Source organism: Cinclus cinclus, chromosome 11 (assembly GCF_963662255.1).
Source record: "Cinclus cinclus chromosome 11, bCinCin1.1, whole genome shotgun sequence".
Lineage (NCBI taxonomy): Eukaryota > Metazoa > Chordata > Aves > Passeriformes > Cinclidae > Cinclus > Cinclus cinclus.
In genome coordinates, this window is record NC_085056.1 from 20,912,527 (window position 1) to 20,929,987 (window position 17,461).

General features: G+C 47.6%; 1 protein-coding gene across 1 annotated transcript in view; it reads right to left on the reverse strand.

Moving 5' to 3' along the window:
• Positions 1-13,301, reverse strand: part of LOC134048155 (hydrocephalus-inducing protein homolog) — a 75,410-nt gene extending 62,109 nt beyond the window's left edge. Inside the window, exons 1-8 of the mRNA XM_062499755.1 lie at positions 13,004-13,301; positions 12,116-12,138; positions 9,810-9,929; positions 8,942-9,043; positions 7,674-7,793; positions 5,792-5,926; positions 4,193-4,392; positions 899-1,029 (exon numbers count right to left, since the gene is read on the reverse strand). Coding sequence (XP_062355739.1) covers positions 899-1,029; positions 4,193-4,392; positions 5,792-5,926; positions 7,674-7,793; positions 8,942-9,043; positions 9,810-9,929; positions 12,116-12,138; positions 13,004-13,301 — 1,129 coding nt within the window. The remainder of the gene's footprint in view (positions 1-898; positions 1,030-4,192; positions 4,393-5,791; positions 5,927-7,673; positions 7,794-8,941; positions 9,044-9,809; positions 9,930-12,115; positions 12,139-13,003) is intronic.
• Between the last annotated feature and the right edge of the window lie 4,160 nt (positions 13,302-17,461).

Genomic DNA, 17,461 nt, shown 5'->3' on the forward strand with positions numbered 1-17,461 from the left:
CTTGTTGCTGACAAGCAAATATGCCTGGGGGCATGTGGGCAGAAAAAGGAGGCCCAGAGGAACCAGTGAAGTGACAGCCCACAGCAGGAGGGGACACAGGTGAGGAAACACAACCAGCCCGGCTCTGCAAGATGACAAACCTCTACAAAATGAACACCATGAAAATCATCATCATCATTATCTCCCTGTCCAAACCCACAGCCACATCAGTCTTGAAATATTTTGTATTGTTCTGATCTCAAGACCCATTTAAAATTAAATTTAAAAGGGACAAAAGAAATATTAATTAATAAGTACAGAGCAGCGTCTATATGAAGAATGAATGGGATTTCTCAGTCTACAAATCAAATGGGAGATAGATGTGAGAAATTTGCAACATCCATGAGCGGCCTAGGAAATGGGGACGTGGAAAAATTTGTCTTGATTTGTCACCAAACAGGAACTCGAGGGCCTGAAAATGTTATTGGACAGAAACTAGATATGTGTGTAGAGGCCAAAACAGAAAAAGGGTCCGTGCCAATGGAGAAGCAGCAGATGGGGACAGAGGTGTGCAAGGAATACATTGCATTGGAGAGACTGTGCTGGAGACCTCACGCCTCACATACAGCACTGCCCAACAATAAAATAATTTAACTGCACCCAGGCATAGCCACACAATAGGGGAGAATCAGGATTCCTCCTTCCTCTACTCAGCAACTCCCAGCAAAACAGGATTCCAAAAATCCCAGCCCTGTTAGAGGGGATCCACTTTATCAACCCCCTAAACACCAATGAGTTCTCAGTTTTCTTTGGGGTAAAGCTGTAACAGGGGTGGTGGTACACCTAGAGGGAATCGAGGGGGATGGGACAACAGGGAGTGATGGTGGAGAACTGTCCTGTGCCCCATGCAGTGCCCAGCACTCACCTGTGTTGCAGCACACTACCAGGGACCCGGAATGGTCACCGACCGTCAGCGGGTGAAATCCCACTGTCACCTGCATGGTGTCACCAGCGGCCAGAGTTCCCCTGTCTGGAATCACGCAGAAAGGACTGCAACACAAAGACAGAGATCAGGACTCAGGGCCACATCTGGGGATGATACTCCTTCTGCAGTGCAGGTCACTTCAGCTCACTTGGGCAAGCAGGGAGCAAACAGATCACAGTCAACAGAAGACAGACAGAACAGACAGGATCAGGAACAGCTACTGACCCACTTCTGAGGAGATCCAGCCCTCAAAAGATCCTGTGGGATAAAATGACCTTATGTCCCCCGTACTCTGAATTCAGCCCCCTGCAAGGAGACTCAAGGGTCTGACTGCCAGCAATCCCATCAGAGAATGGTTTGTGAAAAGCACAGAGAAGTTTAAGAGCTATTTGCATGCACAACTTGACACCGACTGCCTCAGGAATTTCCCTTTTCCTGCTGCCTATAAACCTCATTTCAAGAGATGCAAATGTTAGGGCATTACCTGTCCTGTGAGATTACAGCCTAGGAATCAGACAGGGAGAATTAACTTTTCCTTGAAGAGCAAGGAATAATTACTGTGAATTTATAGTGTGGTTCTTTGGTTTATTTTACCTTGATAACATCCCGATTTAGCCTAGAAAGGGCAAATTTTATCAGCATTTCAATGGAAGCTGCTCTAAGAAAAGGAGCAGTCCACACTCTGAAACAGAGGGCAAATGCAGAGAATACAGTGACTTTGGAAACAAGACCCAAAAGGAGGATGCCATGTACAGTGTGAAGGATCCAATCACAGCTAAATGTAGCATCCTTATCAGGAGCACATCAAGGAAGCAGAACAGGAGGTTTCTGTGTATTTACCAGCAATGCAGTCTGGGACTCTAGGTTGTCATCCAGGCTGGTAACTGTTTGTTTGGCCCACCAGACAAACTCTGTGCAATGTGTTGGAAATAATTATGCAGATGTGTTGGTGCACTTTGGATTTAACAGGAGCAATTAGGATTGGTCACCAGGTCAACAGCTCTTGCCTGACAAACACAAGGCTCCGTACTTTGATGCTCAGGGACAGCTCAGGTGAAATGTGCTTCTGCCCAGCAGCTGCTGGGCTTTGTGCTCTTCTGCAGCACCACCGAGGAAACAAAAGTTCCTGGCCTCGGTGATTTGTTGGTGGTCAATCTGTCACTTAAGAGTGTGTTCTGTGGAGTTAGGTGATGCATGCATCGCATGCAAAAATAAGGAGAACATCTGGCAAGCTGAAGTTTATTCATGTGAGCAGTGACAGCTGATGAACTTGCTTGAGGTTGTGCTCATTAAGGACCTCTTGCTGCAGTTATGGGCCTGAGCTGTTCCCATTACCACCAGTGAGAACATCACTACTGGCTGAGGGAGAAGCCTTGGGCCAGCACTGTTCATATGCTGGACGAGAGACTTTGGAAAGAGGGGAGGGAAGACAAGACCCCACCAGCCCCAGAGCTGGATTACTGTACGTGCTCCTGCATCTGCCCCAGGAGTGATGCCAGGACTGCTGCAGGTCTCTGCTGGGGCTTGATGTGGGCAAGGCACAGGACTTTTTCCTTATTCTTTCGCCAAAAATTTCACCAGAACAGAGATTCTACCAGTTAAGGGAATTTCTGGCCACACTTCAGCACTACTTTCTATGCCATGCCATGCCATGCCATGCCATGCCATGCCATGCCATGCCATGCCATGCCATGCCATCCCATCTCAATCTATCCCATTTCCACTCTTGCCCCATGTTACATACTCCTGCCCTCAGATGACAGGATGGGAATAACAGTCCTGGGGGTGACTTCAGAAGTCACCTGAGAAAGAGGGGATCTTCTTATTTTCAAATGATCAAGAGAAGAGGATACAGCCAAGTTCAGGACTCAATTGTCAGGACTAAAAACTGAGCGCAAATCAGCCCCTGCATCTCCTACATCCCACCCCAGGCTGTACCCAGCAGACTCCCCTGTTAGGGCTGTAGCAGTCATCTCTCACATAGACCTGGCTCCCCAAGACCCAAGGACACAAGCTCTGCAGTTAATTCCTCTGAATTTCAGCCAACATCACGAAGCTGTTCCCTGAGCCCACAGATAGAAGAGCTGTGAAGAAGACATCGCTGACACTGCTAGAACCAAAAGAAACCACTACCAAGAGATGGGGCTGGCAGGCTAAATTTTGGCCTTTTGTCTGTTAATTGTGAGCTGTTCCTTAAGATAGTTCTCATCCTGATCTAGATCTAGATCTACCCTTTCAATGAATCACTACTGCACCCAAAAGGCAGAAAAGAGAAGGTAGGGAGGGAGTTTTTAATGGGTTGTTTTCTTCTGCTTTTTAACTAGGTCCATTTGTATGTTTGTTTTCTTGTATGGCATCTGAAGGCGGGTCCAGATCTCCCAATGGAACCTTGCAATCCCCAGACACCGGTGTTGCTTTGAGCAGTGGGTCTGCTCAGATGATTTCCAGAGGTCCCATCCAGCAGAAGTTATTCTGTACTTCTATACTTCTATCTTCTAAATCAGCCCAATTGCTTTTCACATATTCACTAAATATCTTGTATTTCCTACACACCTGTGCATGTTCCTAAGGGCATGTGGTATGTTGACAGGCATTAGAGGAGCTCACCCTTTATGAAGGTTCCCAAGGAAGAATTCATGATCTTTTGGCAAACATTGTACACAAACTAAAATGAAAACCCAGCAGAAATACAGGAACTTCAGAGTATTTAAAAAGAAATCTCAAAGAATGGGGGCAAGATCTTATTCAGAGATTTAAATCATCTGTTTGAAAATTTTAACTGGCTTGCAAAGGCTTGTCATAGAACAGAAGAGGTGACTGATGCCCTCAGCTGACAAGGGAAATCAGATCAGCTTTAAGTGACAGGAACGGCACCAGCTCCCTGTAACACAGCTCATGTTGGGCATTTGATGCAGGGACCACAGGAAAGCCACATGCCTCTGGCCTCCCAGAGAACGGGTCTGTTTGGCTGACAGTGCTGAGTAACCATTTCAGAAGCTGCTTGTGCCCAGGAGGGTTCCAGCAGCCTCCAGAAAATCTGGGACACAGAAAACTCAAAGGCTGCATCCTGCTTAAAACATGAGAAGCACCAGCAAACCCCACACATCCTGCCCATTTCCAGCCAGGGCTGCAGGGCAGCAGCTCCCATGCTCTGGTTCTCTTGTTGCTCTTTTCCAGCTCTGTTATCACCCACAGGTGTTTTGCACAAGGACACGTGAGCTGCCTCACCTCTGGGTGCTCAGCTGGTAATGAGCTTCCACGTTACCAACATTGCGAACCAGCAGAGTCTTCTGGCTGCTGTACTTGACTGGGCACTCTGAGAAGTCCAGCTGGTCAGGGAAGTCCAGGATAGCTTGGGCAGCAATGGCCTGAATAGGCACAACTATCCTGTCCCTTGCAGTGAGACAGATGAGTTCGTGGGAATAATCCTGCAGGAAAAGAAACTGTCTCAGCACAGGGCATTTAGTGCCATCCCCATGGCAGAAGAAAAGCCATTTCCTATAACCCTTCGAGGGCATCAATTTACCTCTTCCACCCCAAAATGAATGCTTAAGTTGTACTAAACTGTCACATTTTAAAGGCAGCAGTGCACTTTGCAAAACCTGTCTCAGTGGCACTAAAATCTTGTGTCACTTGGATCATACAGAGAACTGCTCTAGGCCACCACAATTTTTACTCTAAATTTTCATGATGTTAAGTAATTCCTAAGTTCCTTCTAAGGAACATGGGGTTAGGGAACACAGGACATTCCTCTTTAGGTTTCTATCCCCGCTATTTGAGAATAGGACAAAGTGTTAAAGTGACTCTAAGCAGCAAAAGGAAGATGAGAAAACAGTTGTACCCAAAGAGCTCCTGCACCTCTGGCCTGGTGTAGAAACATCACTTGGCTCAGAACTGCACTCTAACTTTGCCTCTCCAACCAAGTCAGGAGAATAACAGTGTTAAGAGGCAGCAGGATGCTACTGGAAAGAGCCTGTCTTTGTTTCCCTCCTCCCTTCCATGCCATGTCCTAAACCCTTCTGCATGAACAAGCCTCCAGATCACAGCGCTGAGATCAGACTTGCCAGGGCCTCAGCACTGGTATTCAAACCTCCACACAAAAGCATGCTTGGCATGGAATGGGTTCCAGTTAACAGAGCAACCACAGTGACAGGCATGAAGACAGAGCTGCAGCAGTGTCACTGCCACAGGCTCTGGGGTCACAGGTCTGCCTGCAGGTTGTACCTGTGCTACACGAGCTCTTTCAGGCAGGTGTCCAAGTCCCCTGCAGCTCAGCAACCTGCTGCTGACTAAGGGCCCCTAGAGCTCAGTGTGCCTGTGCCAGGCTGGGCTCACAGGCATAGCACATGCTCTGGCCTGGCCTTGCAGCTGTGTCATGGTCACTTGTGCTCTGGGACAGCACAGCTGCAAGGCTGGAGAACAGAGGGTGTGAAAAAGCACCATCTTTGCTCCAGCCCAGGGTGAGGCAGGGAAGCTGTTGCCAGCCAGGAAGGAGGAAAGCTCTTTGTTCCGCTACTGTTTTCCATCTAATTAAACCCTTTCCAATGTACCTAGAGATGGCTGAATATCCATCAACACCCCTCTGTTATTTTCAGACTGCTCCCTGTGCATCTTCCCTCGGGAATGCTCAGCAATGTGCAAGGAGGGCAGGCAGAGCCCGTCAGGCCTGGCTGCAGTGCCTGACAGCACATGCCAAGGTGTGACTGGCTGCAGGCTGCCTGTCCCCAGCCTGGAGCCAAGCTCACAGCATGGAGTGGGCCGTACCCAGAGTGCAGGGAAAACAATGGCATTGGAGATAATTCTGTGTTTTGGCTCCTCCAGTCTCACCTTGGTCTCGTCGGGGGTGAAGCGGATGCGCACATGGGAAGATGTGCCTGGTGGGATGATGTGGTATGCATCATTGGGGCACACGAGCTCAAAATAAGGTGATCTCTCCATGTAGACCTTCACCAGCCGAGTAAACTGCAGGAAAGACATGAAACAATGATTTTGCCGCTTGTGGAAACAGATCAAGAGGAGACCTGTCCATGTCCTGGTGACATACTTCCCTGACCCCTTTTCCAAAGCACTTGCAGCTGTGGAGGTACAGGCGCATAATTCACAAGGGTGAACTTGAACCCCTTCTGTCTGGGTGCAGCATTTTGGCCAGGGGCAGTAGGGCAATGTCTGGTGGGAAGGAAGGGCTGAGCAGGTCAGCACCAGAAGGATGGGGACAGAGCCCCTGAACCAAGTCATCTGCATCTTCAACAAGGCCAAAACACCTGCTGGCTTCTGCCTGCACACAGCCATGCTGTCGTGTTCCAGAGGGGGGATGTGCTACTGGAAAGCAAAACAGCACATTGTCCTGAGGGAAGGAAGAAATTCCCTTCTAGCAGATCAGGTTTGGGTAAGGCAGTTCTGGGGATACGGCCATGCAGGCAGACCAGCAAGAGAGGAGACCAAATATTGTGGCCTTATTGGGAATGGAAGCAAACTGAAAAGCAAAAGAAGGAACACAGCAAGACAATCCCTAAAACAAGGAGCTGGCAAAGAGCATTTAAATTGGCAGTAAAGTAGCAAGGAAGAATCACAAAATGATGAGAGCAATCAGCTTGTTAAAGGTGACAGAAACACAGCCAGGCTGTGCCCATCGACTATGGGCTACAAAGGCATTTTCTTCCTGGAGAAACATGACCCGCACTGACTCACACTCTGGTTCCAGTATTAAAAGCCAGTCTTGGCTCTCCAGGGGTTCCTGCTGCCTGTGCAGGCAAGCTGGGCTCCTGGGCATTCCTGACAGGTCCTGCCCTCTGGGAACCACAGACACAGCAAACGTGCATTTTGCAGCACTTAGATAATCAACCCTGAGCACCTGTAACATGCTCTCAAAAAGTCAAAACCAGCTGATTTTGAGACCCTCCTGTCTCTTCCCACCAGCCCACCCTTGGCACAAGCTTCATTTGAGAAAATGTTTCCCTGACTGAAATTCAAATGGTCTCAGTTTTCCTCTTTACAGTGGAACACAACTGCTGACATTTTCACCTTTTTCCCATTCAGCTCTCTTGGGAAACTGCAAAACAATCTCAACTTCTTCAAGCGAAGATGAAAACCTCTAGGACCATGTGGCTTTGGATGTGCTGTGGTTTCTCCAAAAGGAAAGCAGAGCGCCATGTTGCTTTTGGAAAACCTGAGTGGAGCTGGATGAAGCTTAGCAGGAGCCTGAAGTGGCACCTAAAGGCCTCCTCCTGCTTCTGCTACATCAGTCTGATTGCAGGGATGTCTCAGAACACATTTCCTGCAGTGCCAATGCCATAGAGAAGTGATTCCAGCATAAACTGGAGAAGACTCAGCCTCTGGGCTTTGACTGTGAGCTGCACAAAGGGAGCCAAACAGGCTGAGAGAGGCAGAGAGTCCTCCCAGGAACCCAGATTAGCCAAGGAGACACAGGATGTGGCATACACTCAAGACAAAGCATGAGAGCAGGTAAGAGCTGTACAGCCCCCAGCATTCCTATCAATCCAGAGCTTTCAAGAGAAGGAAACTCCTTTGAAGTGGATACCATCAATGCATGGCCAAAGTCAGTGGAGAATTCCCAGCACACAAAGATTTCCACCTGCGACATTTTCTTCTGCATGTGCTGCAGCAGATAACTCGCTTTGCTGTACACTGTGGGAATTACACCACTCTCCTCATTCAGCACAGTCTTGAAGCTCCACGTGCCAGCACTTACCTTGTCCTTGTTTGTGAGAGACAGTACCATTTCCGAGACCTCATGAGCGACGAATTTCTGAAATACCATCTCTGGTGGGGAAACTTGGAGCAAGCTCTCTATCGGAGGAACTGGCAACAACTGGAGAGGCAAGAGAGAGCAGGGAGAGGTTCAGCTGCTGGGAGGAAGGTTCATGAAGGAGAATTTTACACTGATCCCCACTGAAGTACACACTCTGGGTGAGCACATGTGCCCCGGACACATTGGGGAAACAGTAGCTCACCCACCTCCGCTCTGAGCTGATCAAGAGCTGCTGGGCCACACAGAGCAGGTTCAAGCCAAGCTGCTCTTTTGGCATGTATTTCTCCAGGTTTCCTCTCCAGAATGCCAGGCAGCACTTACCTTACGCACAGCTCTGTGCCCATGTGATCACACAGGTCTGGGGCACTGACTGAGCACTCATGGAGTCAGTAAAACCCGCAAATTTACATCAGACCCTTGGGAAACAATTTTGGGATGTCCTTTACTCTGAGAAACCGAGGCCAACGCAGTTGCAAATATCTTTTTTGATCTAGAACTTAGACATCAGTAAGAAGAGAACAGTACCAGAGGAGGTGTGAGAGATGAGGTGATATTTTGCTGAAGCCAAAAGGTTATTAAGTGAAAGAATGAAAGTTGTTGGTTCTATGTGTTGTTTGTGGTTTGGATTGTTCTGGTTGGTTGGTTGGTTATTGCTGTGAGCTGGGAGAGGGATGGGCTTGAAGACCTGACCAAAAGGAAGTAGGATGAGAGGGGAGGGCACAGGAAAGTTGGCGGTCTGGAGAGTACGTGAGTTCCCCAGTACCCATCCACTGGCAAAGAGGACAGGGAGTGCCCTGGACAGGTATAAAGGGTATAGAAAGATTGCCATTTTACTTGACGGTGTGTTTGTCTCAGCGGTGAGGGAGACACGCCTGCCTCAGCTGAAACATTACTAATAAACAGTTTTCTTTTGCTTCAATGATTTTGTCCCCTTGTATTTAAGCGTCAGTGCGTTCCTAACATAGGTAAAGGCAAAAGTAAAGTAATAGAGAAGTTGGGAAAAAGACAAATGAAGTGAATGCTGAATGATGATAAGGTTCAGTTCTTTTCTCAGCAACTTGGGTAAGAGTAGAGTTGGTATCTCCTTTTTCCATGAGCTTTAAATGGGTGCTTTCTTGTAATCTATTATTGCTGTCTTATTTGATATCATTGCAGAGGCATGTCTGGAATGACACAACAGCAGCAAATGTTTCTGGAGCAGACATTACTTTGAGAAAACTCTCCCCTGCTTTGTCTGCCTTCTCCAGCTGCACTGCTGTCAGTGCAGAGACACAAGCAGGTCTCCTGTGTGCCTTCACAGGAGACACAATCTGCTGAAGGGAATGGCTGCAGCACACTTGTCCCTTAGTTGTGCCCCTCTCTGAGGTGTTCCTAAGGCCCTTCTCCAGGGCAATCCTTAACCCATGTATTACATGTCTCTTGCTGCCAATTTCCTGCTCAACAGCCCACCTCGGTCACCTACCTGTTTGGACAGTGCTTTATACTGAGCCAGTCCTGCAAGAAAGGCAGCTTTAAACACACCTCTCTGTGTAGGCACTGATCCAGATAAAGCACATCCATTGTCTCTGCCCAGGGGGAGTCCCCTGTACATCTGGCAGCCTGCAAAATCAAACACCCCATCCGGGTCCCAACACATTGTTCCAACCCAAAACATTAACACATTAAGTTTTGTTAAATCTGAAGGAATTACTGCAGGTCCTCGGCCTTCAAAGGCCAACACTGCCACTCTGGAGGGAATCCTATGACCCCAAGCATTTGATGGTGACCACACCAAAGCAAGAGGTGGCTATTTCAGCAGGAGAATGGCAAATGGCAATTTTGTGTCTTTGTGTCCCCAGCCTTTCCCCCCTTGTTTTAGCAATGGCAGCTACATTCCAGTAAACACCAGCAGCTTCAGCAGAGGTTATTTGTGTTGGCTTGGTGCAGATCAGGACTCCAAGTCCACCACTACCAGCAGTTGGCAATGACAACAGGACCTGGACACTGAAGTATTTTGCTGGAGACAAGCCTGTCACAAGCACATGCCCTCTTCCAACTTTGCATCAAACAGAATAGAAAAGAGCAGGAAAAGGCTACCTTTTGACAAGTCTCACTCATGTGTCGAAATGGGCCAATTTTGGGCAGAAAACTCGCCCCAGTGCTGGCCACCTCCTTCACATTGAGAAACTTCTCCTTCAGGAACTTAGAAGGAAGCAGCTGAAAGGCAAAAAAAAAAAAAAAAAAAAAAAAAAAAAAAAATAAAAAAGAAAAAAAGAAAAGAAAAAGAAAAAAGTTAGCTAGAACCTCAGAGATGCACTTGTTCAGAAAGGCTTTCCTTGAACAAGTGGCACCGGTGAATAATTTGTGACCCCATCATCTAGGATAGTTCTGGAAGCCCTGGAAGTTTCCTGCTGAAATACTTAGCATCAGTAAATTCATAATGCACATGCTCCAAACACATGGCTCTGTGCCATTAGCTTCTCTGTGATTAGATGTGACATGTTTGGGGATTTCTGCTCTTTGGGCATCTGTTTCCTCTTTTCTGTCATTGGACTGAGGCAGTGACCTTTTCAGAGAGTGGGGAGGAACTCTCAGAACTCCCCTAACTCCATCCCTGCACAACAGTCAAAACTCACAGCGTGGAGAGAACACCGCTGGGTGAGTCCAAGAGACACAAGAAAGCCAAGTTGTACCAAGAGTGAGGTGCACAGGAGTGTGTCCAAGTTTTAGTTCTCTCTGTTAATTAGCATTTGTGTTCTCTGTCTGGGCTCACAGATGCCTCCACAGAAGAAACCAAAGGGATCTCCTTGACAGAACCTCAGCACTGGGGCATCTTCAGTCAAGTGAGCTCCAGCCAGCCATGGGACTTCTGTGGCCCTGACTCCTCCTCTGCTGTCTGCAGGGCTGGATCTGTGCCCCACACAGGAGATGAGACAGAGCAGCTGGTGTGGAAGCTCCCCCAGCTGGGACCAGCCGTGTCTCTCAAGGCTTTGGGCAGAGTTTGAGCTTCCCCCCCCCCCCCCTCCTCACATGCCCAGGAGCAGGTTGGTCAGAGCAGCACAGGTGAGTGTCCAGCCTGACAGAAGGAATCACCGTGGGAAATGGAAAGGGAAAGAAGCACATGCTCAGGGCTTCAGCTTTACATTGGCTGAACCTGGCTTAACTTGGCTGTGGTGGCACAGCCAGGCAAGACACTGGACTGTTCCTGAAGAAACACACGATGTTCCCTACTGCACCAGGACAGCCCCCAGCCACAGGAACACGGCACAGAGAGGTGGGGAGGGGTTCTGCAGCTTCACAGTGCTGCTGCACAACAGGCAGGGCAGGGAGAGGAGGGACACGAGGGGGGTTTCCAGCCTCAACACAGCCCCAGTGGGTACTTACAGTAATAGACTTCAGTCTTTCCCTGGACAAAAGACGAGGTGTCGATGTCTTTTTTGGGGATGCAGAAGCCATTGTGGAGGCAGGATGTCGCAGATGAACGATAATGCCTCAACAAAACTGGAAGGAGCAACAATGGAACTCTGAAAACCCAGAACCCAATTCATGGCAGACTCAAAGGATACTGGTGCTAAAAATTTTATATTATTTGAAAGTAGCTAAGTGCTTGTCTGAAGTAAGTAGCTAGTATTGTTAGGCCTCTAGTTGGACTTTAAATATATGGCTATGTTCTGCAATGCAAAGATGGATCATACTGAAAAGCAGAGCTAAAAATCTGAAAATTAATAATAGTTAAAAGAGACAAAGCTGTAGCTAAAATACTACTTTAAAATAGGTAGAGTGGACCTCCTCTTCTTTAGGCTAAACAACCCCTGCTCTCTCAGCTGCTCCTCACAGGACTTGTGAGAGACTGGAATGCTATGCCGAATGGCTTAAATATTGTTTTAAAGGACTTTTTGCCCATTGTGACAAAACTGTATGAAGAAGCTGTGACCACTGAAGCTCACCCCTCGCTGAAAATGCCTCCTGGCTGGAACTTTGGACTGTGAGCTAAGCTGCCTAAAGGAACTTGAGACAAGGTACAGGCAACACTATTGTCCTATTATCTCATGTCTGGGGAGAAGTAAACAAGGCTGAGGGAGAAAAATGTATCCACAACAAAGCCAAACGCAGCAGCTGTCCAGAAAATCAGCTCTGTCTGGGTTCAGGGTGGGGAAGTCATAGCCACAGGCTCCTCTGCTGAGGCCAGGTTTGCACACAAACCTCCCGTCAAGAGAGGGAGGAGGAGGAGGAAATTTTGGGTGTGGTGTAACCTCTGGCAATAGGCAGTGGACACCCATCCTCCATCACACAAACTGGCTTAGCTCTAAAACTCCCCACTCCCACGAGACCACATCCAGAGGACGTTCCCACGGGGGCAGCTGAGGGGGTGTCATAGCCCACCAAAGTGCCCCCAGACCCACGCCTGAGGCCTTGCACCAGATGACTGCATGAGATGCAAAGTAACACAACAGATCTGAAAATCCAGAGCCCAGTTCATGGCAGACTCGAAGGATGTACTGGTGCTAAAGATTCTATATTATTCAAAAGTACCAAGAGACAAGAGTCAAACTTGCCCCACCCCAGGGAGGTATGGTGATATTTTCTACTTAATCGTCTCTGACACTCTTTGTCCCCCCCCTTCCCAAACGCCTTTCACCCTCCCTCCCTTTTTCTACTTGTTTTTCTCTCTCTCTTCCTCCCATTTCCATGAAATGCAGATTCTTTACTTTGGCATATGGTCTCATTTACTCCTTAATTCAGGAGTGTCTCCCTAATAATTTTAGTAACCAGATGGTAACAACTCACTGAAACTTGAACAGAACTCGTTCACCTTTAGGCAGTGTAAGTAGTCACTATAGGGAAACCAATGTATGGACTAGTATACTTCGGAAAAGTTGCATGTCTTCAGTGAAAAAAAGCCCAATCAGTAGACCATATGTTGTTCATCCACTCAGCCCCTGTTCAGTACATGCCACTGAACTGCTGCACCCGAAGACTGGCATTATCACATCCTGTATTTCCCTTCGGCATTCTCTTTCAGAGCACAGATGTGACAAAACCAAAAAGTGCAACTTTAGTCAACCTTTACCTTCAAACCTAATTCAGCATCGGCTCGCAGGGCCCGAGCAAAGCTCTGCGAGTTCAGTTCTCGCCCTCAGAGACCAAAGCTCTGAGAACAATTCACTTGGCCACTGGCGCAGTGTGGCCGCCCGCACACGCTCAGGCTGCGACCAGCGGGCCAGGAGCGCGTTCAGCGGGTGCTGAGGCCACAAAGCCGCCGCAGACGCAGGGGCCGCGTTCGCGGTTACCGGGCAACCGCGGCACCCGACAGGCGGGGCGGGGCCGGCCCGGGGGCGGCGGAGCCGGCCGGGCCTCGCTCCCTCCTTCGGTCCCGTCTCGTTCCCCCCCTCGATCCCCGCTCGGTCCCCGCCTGTTCCAGCCTTGGTGCCCCTCGGTCCCCGGGCCGAGCGGGAGCGATCCGCTCCGGGGCCCGGAACGTGACGGGCACGGCGGCAGCGCTCGGTACCGCCAGAGCCTCGCACCCAGCTCCGCGCCGCCCGTCAGAACGGGAAAACCCAGGGTCTCAACAGTTTGTGTTCGGCGCATCGTGCAAGTGCCAGTCAGCGAGCTGCAGGTCCTGGGCACTAGCGTGCAGCTTCCCGTTCTTCTTAGGGACACACAAGCAGCAGAAGTAATTTCCTGGTGTCATGGTTCAGCACCTAATCAGCAGCCAGGAATTGGTGCTCCAGAAGACTGGCATTACCACATCCTGTATTTATTTCTCTTTGTCATTGTCTTTCAGAATAAAGATGTGCTAAAAGAAAAACCAAAAAGTACAATATTTATCAACCTCTATCTTCGAATGAAATGCAAGACTGATTTTCAGTTTGTATTACCAGCATTGCAGTTAAAACGCGCTGGAACCATAATGGTTCCAAGTTTCCTACTTGCAGTAAACTTGGGGTTTTAATATTCTTTCCAAGTTTATCTGTAATACATAGGTTTATATATTTTAAAGAACTTAGGTTTGTTAAATAACTGCATACTCCTTCATGCTGTTGAGCAATAGCACAGATCGTTTGTGTCTTCAGAAGTGGTTTGTCTTAGTAAAAAGACCTTGAAGTGAAACACTTTCCAAGTTCCCCAGAATTTTAGAAGTACTTTTGAAAACAAAGGAGGGGGAAGAAAACCCATCAAGCCTATTAATTTAGGATGTTTCCGGGTCTGCTACTCTGTGCAGCCTAAGGAAGCTGTAATGGAACAAGGGAAGAAGGATCTTACAGCCGTGTTATCCCTCAGTGTACAGAAAACCTTCACACGGAGCTCCTGCGTGGCTGCTTTAAAGACTGGTGACAGAAGAGCAACATGGGATTGAACTGAGACAGACAAACATCCAGTTAAAGTCACATTACAAGTTATTTTCTTTTCAGATGGGGCTGCAGACTGTATGCTGCTCAACAGCCTGGGCGCTCCGAATGTCCTGCAGCATAGCTGAGCCATGAGACTTGTGCAGTAGAATTAGAAAAAGGTGAAGCACAAACATTTCTTATGCACCTACATTGCATTACCAACTCGTCACTTTAAAAGTGGTTTTGCTCTTTCAGTGGAAGTTTCTAGCTGGGATTGAAGGGTTTTTAATTGTTGAAAAGCTCTGAGTAGAAGCAAATATTCTCCCTGGGTACCTGTGGTAGGTAGGTACCTGGCACCTGGCAGTGGAGGAATGTGCATGTACTTCCATCTAGATCTCTGAAGTATTCATTATAGTCAAGAGCATACCCAACCACAAATTTATCTGGAATTTCAAAGCCTGTATCTGTAAGAAAATACAGTTCTTTTTATACTTCAGTGGTGTAAGTAGCTTTTAAGTGCACAGTTTCTATTCAACACATACTCGAGCTAAGAGTAATAGGCATCATCTCTTTCAGGATGCTTCCTTAAGAATCTGAGCTGTGAACTGATGGCAGAGGTTAGAATTTGAACTATTCCCTTTACTCAGTGAGATAATTAAGGTGCTAAATGAATGATTTTTATTAACAAAGTAGTTGTTTAAAACCTAGTTATGAGTTAGAACTAGGAGAGGAGACAAGGAGCGAGATTTTACTTGAGTGACGGTAGATGAACTGTGATTGAGTAGGACTTTTCAGTTTGGGAATAAGGCAGGTTTAATAATGCAGAATCAAAACATATGCCCTCGAGGGTCAAAGCAAAGCAAAAGAGATAAGGTTTGATTCTGTTTCTGCTATCTAAATAGTTAAATTTGTATATCAAATAGCTACAGCTGCGCTCAGGCCAAGCAGAGGAAAAAAAGAAGGTGGTCATGAGGTGTCTCAGGATGGAATAGCTGGTCATTAGTTCACAGGTTTTTATGTCCTTTCTCCCCATTTCTCTTGGCCTTCATTAAACTTATGTGCCAGTTGTCAGATGTGCTGCCTGAAATGAAATTGTAAGACTGTGTTTGGGAAAATACAGAAAAAAGATACTAGGAAAACACAATACTTACAGTCTTGTGTGTAACCTGGACCCTGACATATCCTTTTAACAAGCTGGCTGTAAGGCAGAGCAGAGAAGGTTGGTTATTAAAATACCTCTTGCTCTAAGCTGTAGACTTCCCTTCTGCCACGCCTCCCCATAGGCTTCTAGAATCATGCTTTTAAGTCAAAACAGGGAGATTATTGCAGAGAAGGAAGTAGTGTTCAGCCTTGGAGTGGAGGGAGAAGCAAAGGCTCTAAGTCCATTCTCTATATCCAAGTGGCTCTACGTTGTTCCCTCCAGTTCCCTCCAGTCCTGTGTCTCAGATCACTTCCCTTCCATGTAGCAATGCCCCAGGACACTAGAATAGCACAGAGGGGGAAGCATGTCCAAATGACTGGTAATGATTTCAGTGGGTAGGGAGGAAGGGAGGGAGAAAAAGACAATTTCTTCTGCAAAATAATTTCTATTCTTGGCTTGCCTGTGCACTTCAGAAGAAACTGAGAACCTCCTGGACAGTCACTAGAAGTACTGTCTGAATAACTGCTGCATAAAGCAATGTTTTTTTCTAAAGCATTGTAGTTACTTGACAGACTCAGGGATATTCCACAAAATTTAGTTTTAGTGATCTACTAAAAGTAGATCTAGAATGCTACTTGACGTCAACTTCCAAGTGCTGACAGACACTTAAATTCTGGAAACTTCTACAGTTAAGGATATTAAAAAATATCCGGGGTCTTGTCATTAGAAAATCTATGGAAAGGGATGAATTTCCTTGAAACATGAAGTAAGAAACAGGGAATCCATCAGACATCATGGACTACACAGAAGAGCCATAAAACCTTTTTTTATTAATTTGAGCAGTGGAGATGGTGGTGCATGGGTGAATTTCCCAGTTTAAGCAACTTAATTTTTAAGCAGCTGCATAAGGATCACATCCTGCATTTGCTTCCTCCCCCCCAAACTTGAAGTTAAACAAGCACCTGTCAGCATACACTGAGTATTCACCCAGATGATTTGAATATGTTAGTGAGTGGCTATATCCTTGCACCTTACAACTTCTACCATCCTTGGTTCCTTGTGTTTTATTTTTGAAAGCAATGCTTTCATTGTTCCACTGTTGTAGCCTGGCTAGCTGTTAATATGGTGGAAGGTAAAGAGGTGGCAAGGGCCTTTGAATGGGTTCCACAGAGATGTTTATTTCAGCCACACACGTGGATACTCCAGGGTCAAAGGCAAGGCAAAAGCCTCATGGTGAGGGTCTAGGTTCAAGCATATGGGTGGTCGGGGCAGGGAGAGCATCAGAGATCAATTATCAGGGGACATAGGGGTGGCACAAAGGTGGAGTTTGGGTATGGGAGCCGATGGGGAAACAGTGTGGGAGTGACTGAAAGACGGAGGGACAGGGAGGGGGCACAGGGCTGACTGAGGGAACAAAACAGGGCTACATTGGCATAACAGAGCAGCATCTAGAGAAGCCTCTTGGGTCTCCCTAACTAGGGAACGCCTCTCAGGGTGTCCACATTCTACCAGTCTCAATAATGTCCTGAAAGGTTAAAAAAATTAAGTTATCCTTCACATTTGAAAAGAAAACCAGATTGTCAGTGGATTAAATTAGAGGACACTAACCTGGCAGCCCAGTAACACAATTAATTATTGTTATATGTAAGATGTATTAATTTGAAACGAAGGGAGAAAAATATCTGTGGCATTTCACCCCTCCTTCAGTCATTACTTTCCTCTACTACTAACACATGCTGGAATAGGGAAGGGAAGGGAAGGTGTGGGAAGGGAAGGTGTGGGAAGGTGTGGGAAGGGAAGGTGAAGGGAAGGTGTGGGAAGGTGTGGGAAGGGAAGGGAAGGTGTGGGAAGGTGTGGGAAGGTGTGGGAAGGTGTGGGAAGGGAAGGGAAGGGAAGGGAAGGGAAGGGAAGGGAAGGGAAGGGAAGGGAAGGGAAGGGAAGGGAAGGGAAGGGAAGGGAAGGGAAGGGAAGGGAAGGGAAGGGAAGGGAAGGGAAGGGAAGGGAAGGGAAGGGAAGGGAAGGGAAGGGAAGGGAAGGGAAGGGAAGGGAAGGGAAGGGAAGGGGTGTGGAGGCCCAGGGGCCTGCCACTAGGGCCATATGCTGCAGTCCTGCAGAAGCAGAAGCAGGCAAGGAGAAGCACCCCTCTAAGGTTATGGTGACAGGTGCCTCCCTCCCATAGGCCTTTGCAGGCACAGCTACCAAAACCCAGTGCTGATCCCAAAGTAGGGGTGGATGGAAATGTTGCTCTTTTGAGGCAAACCGTGTTTCATGCTTAG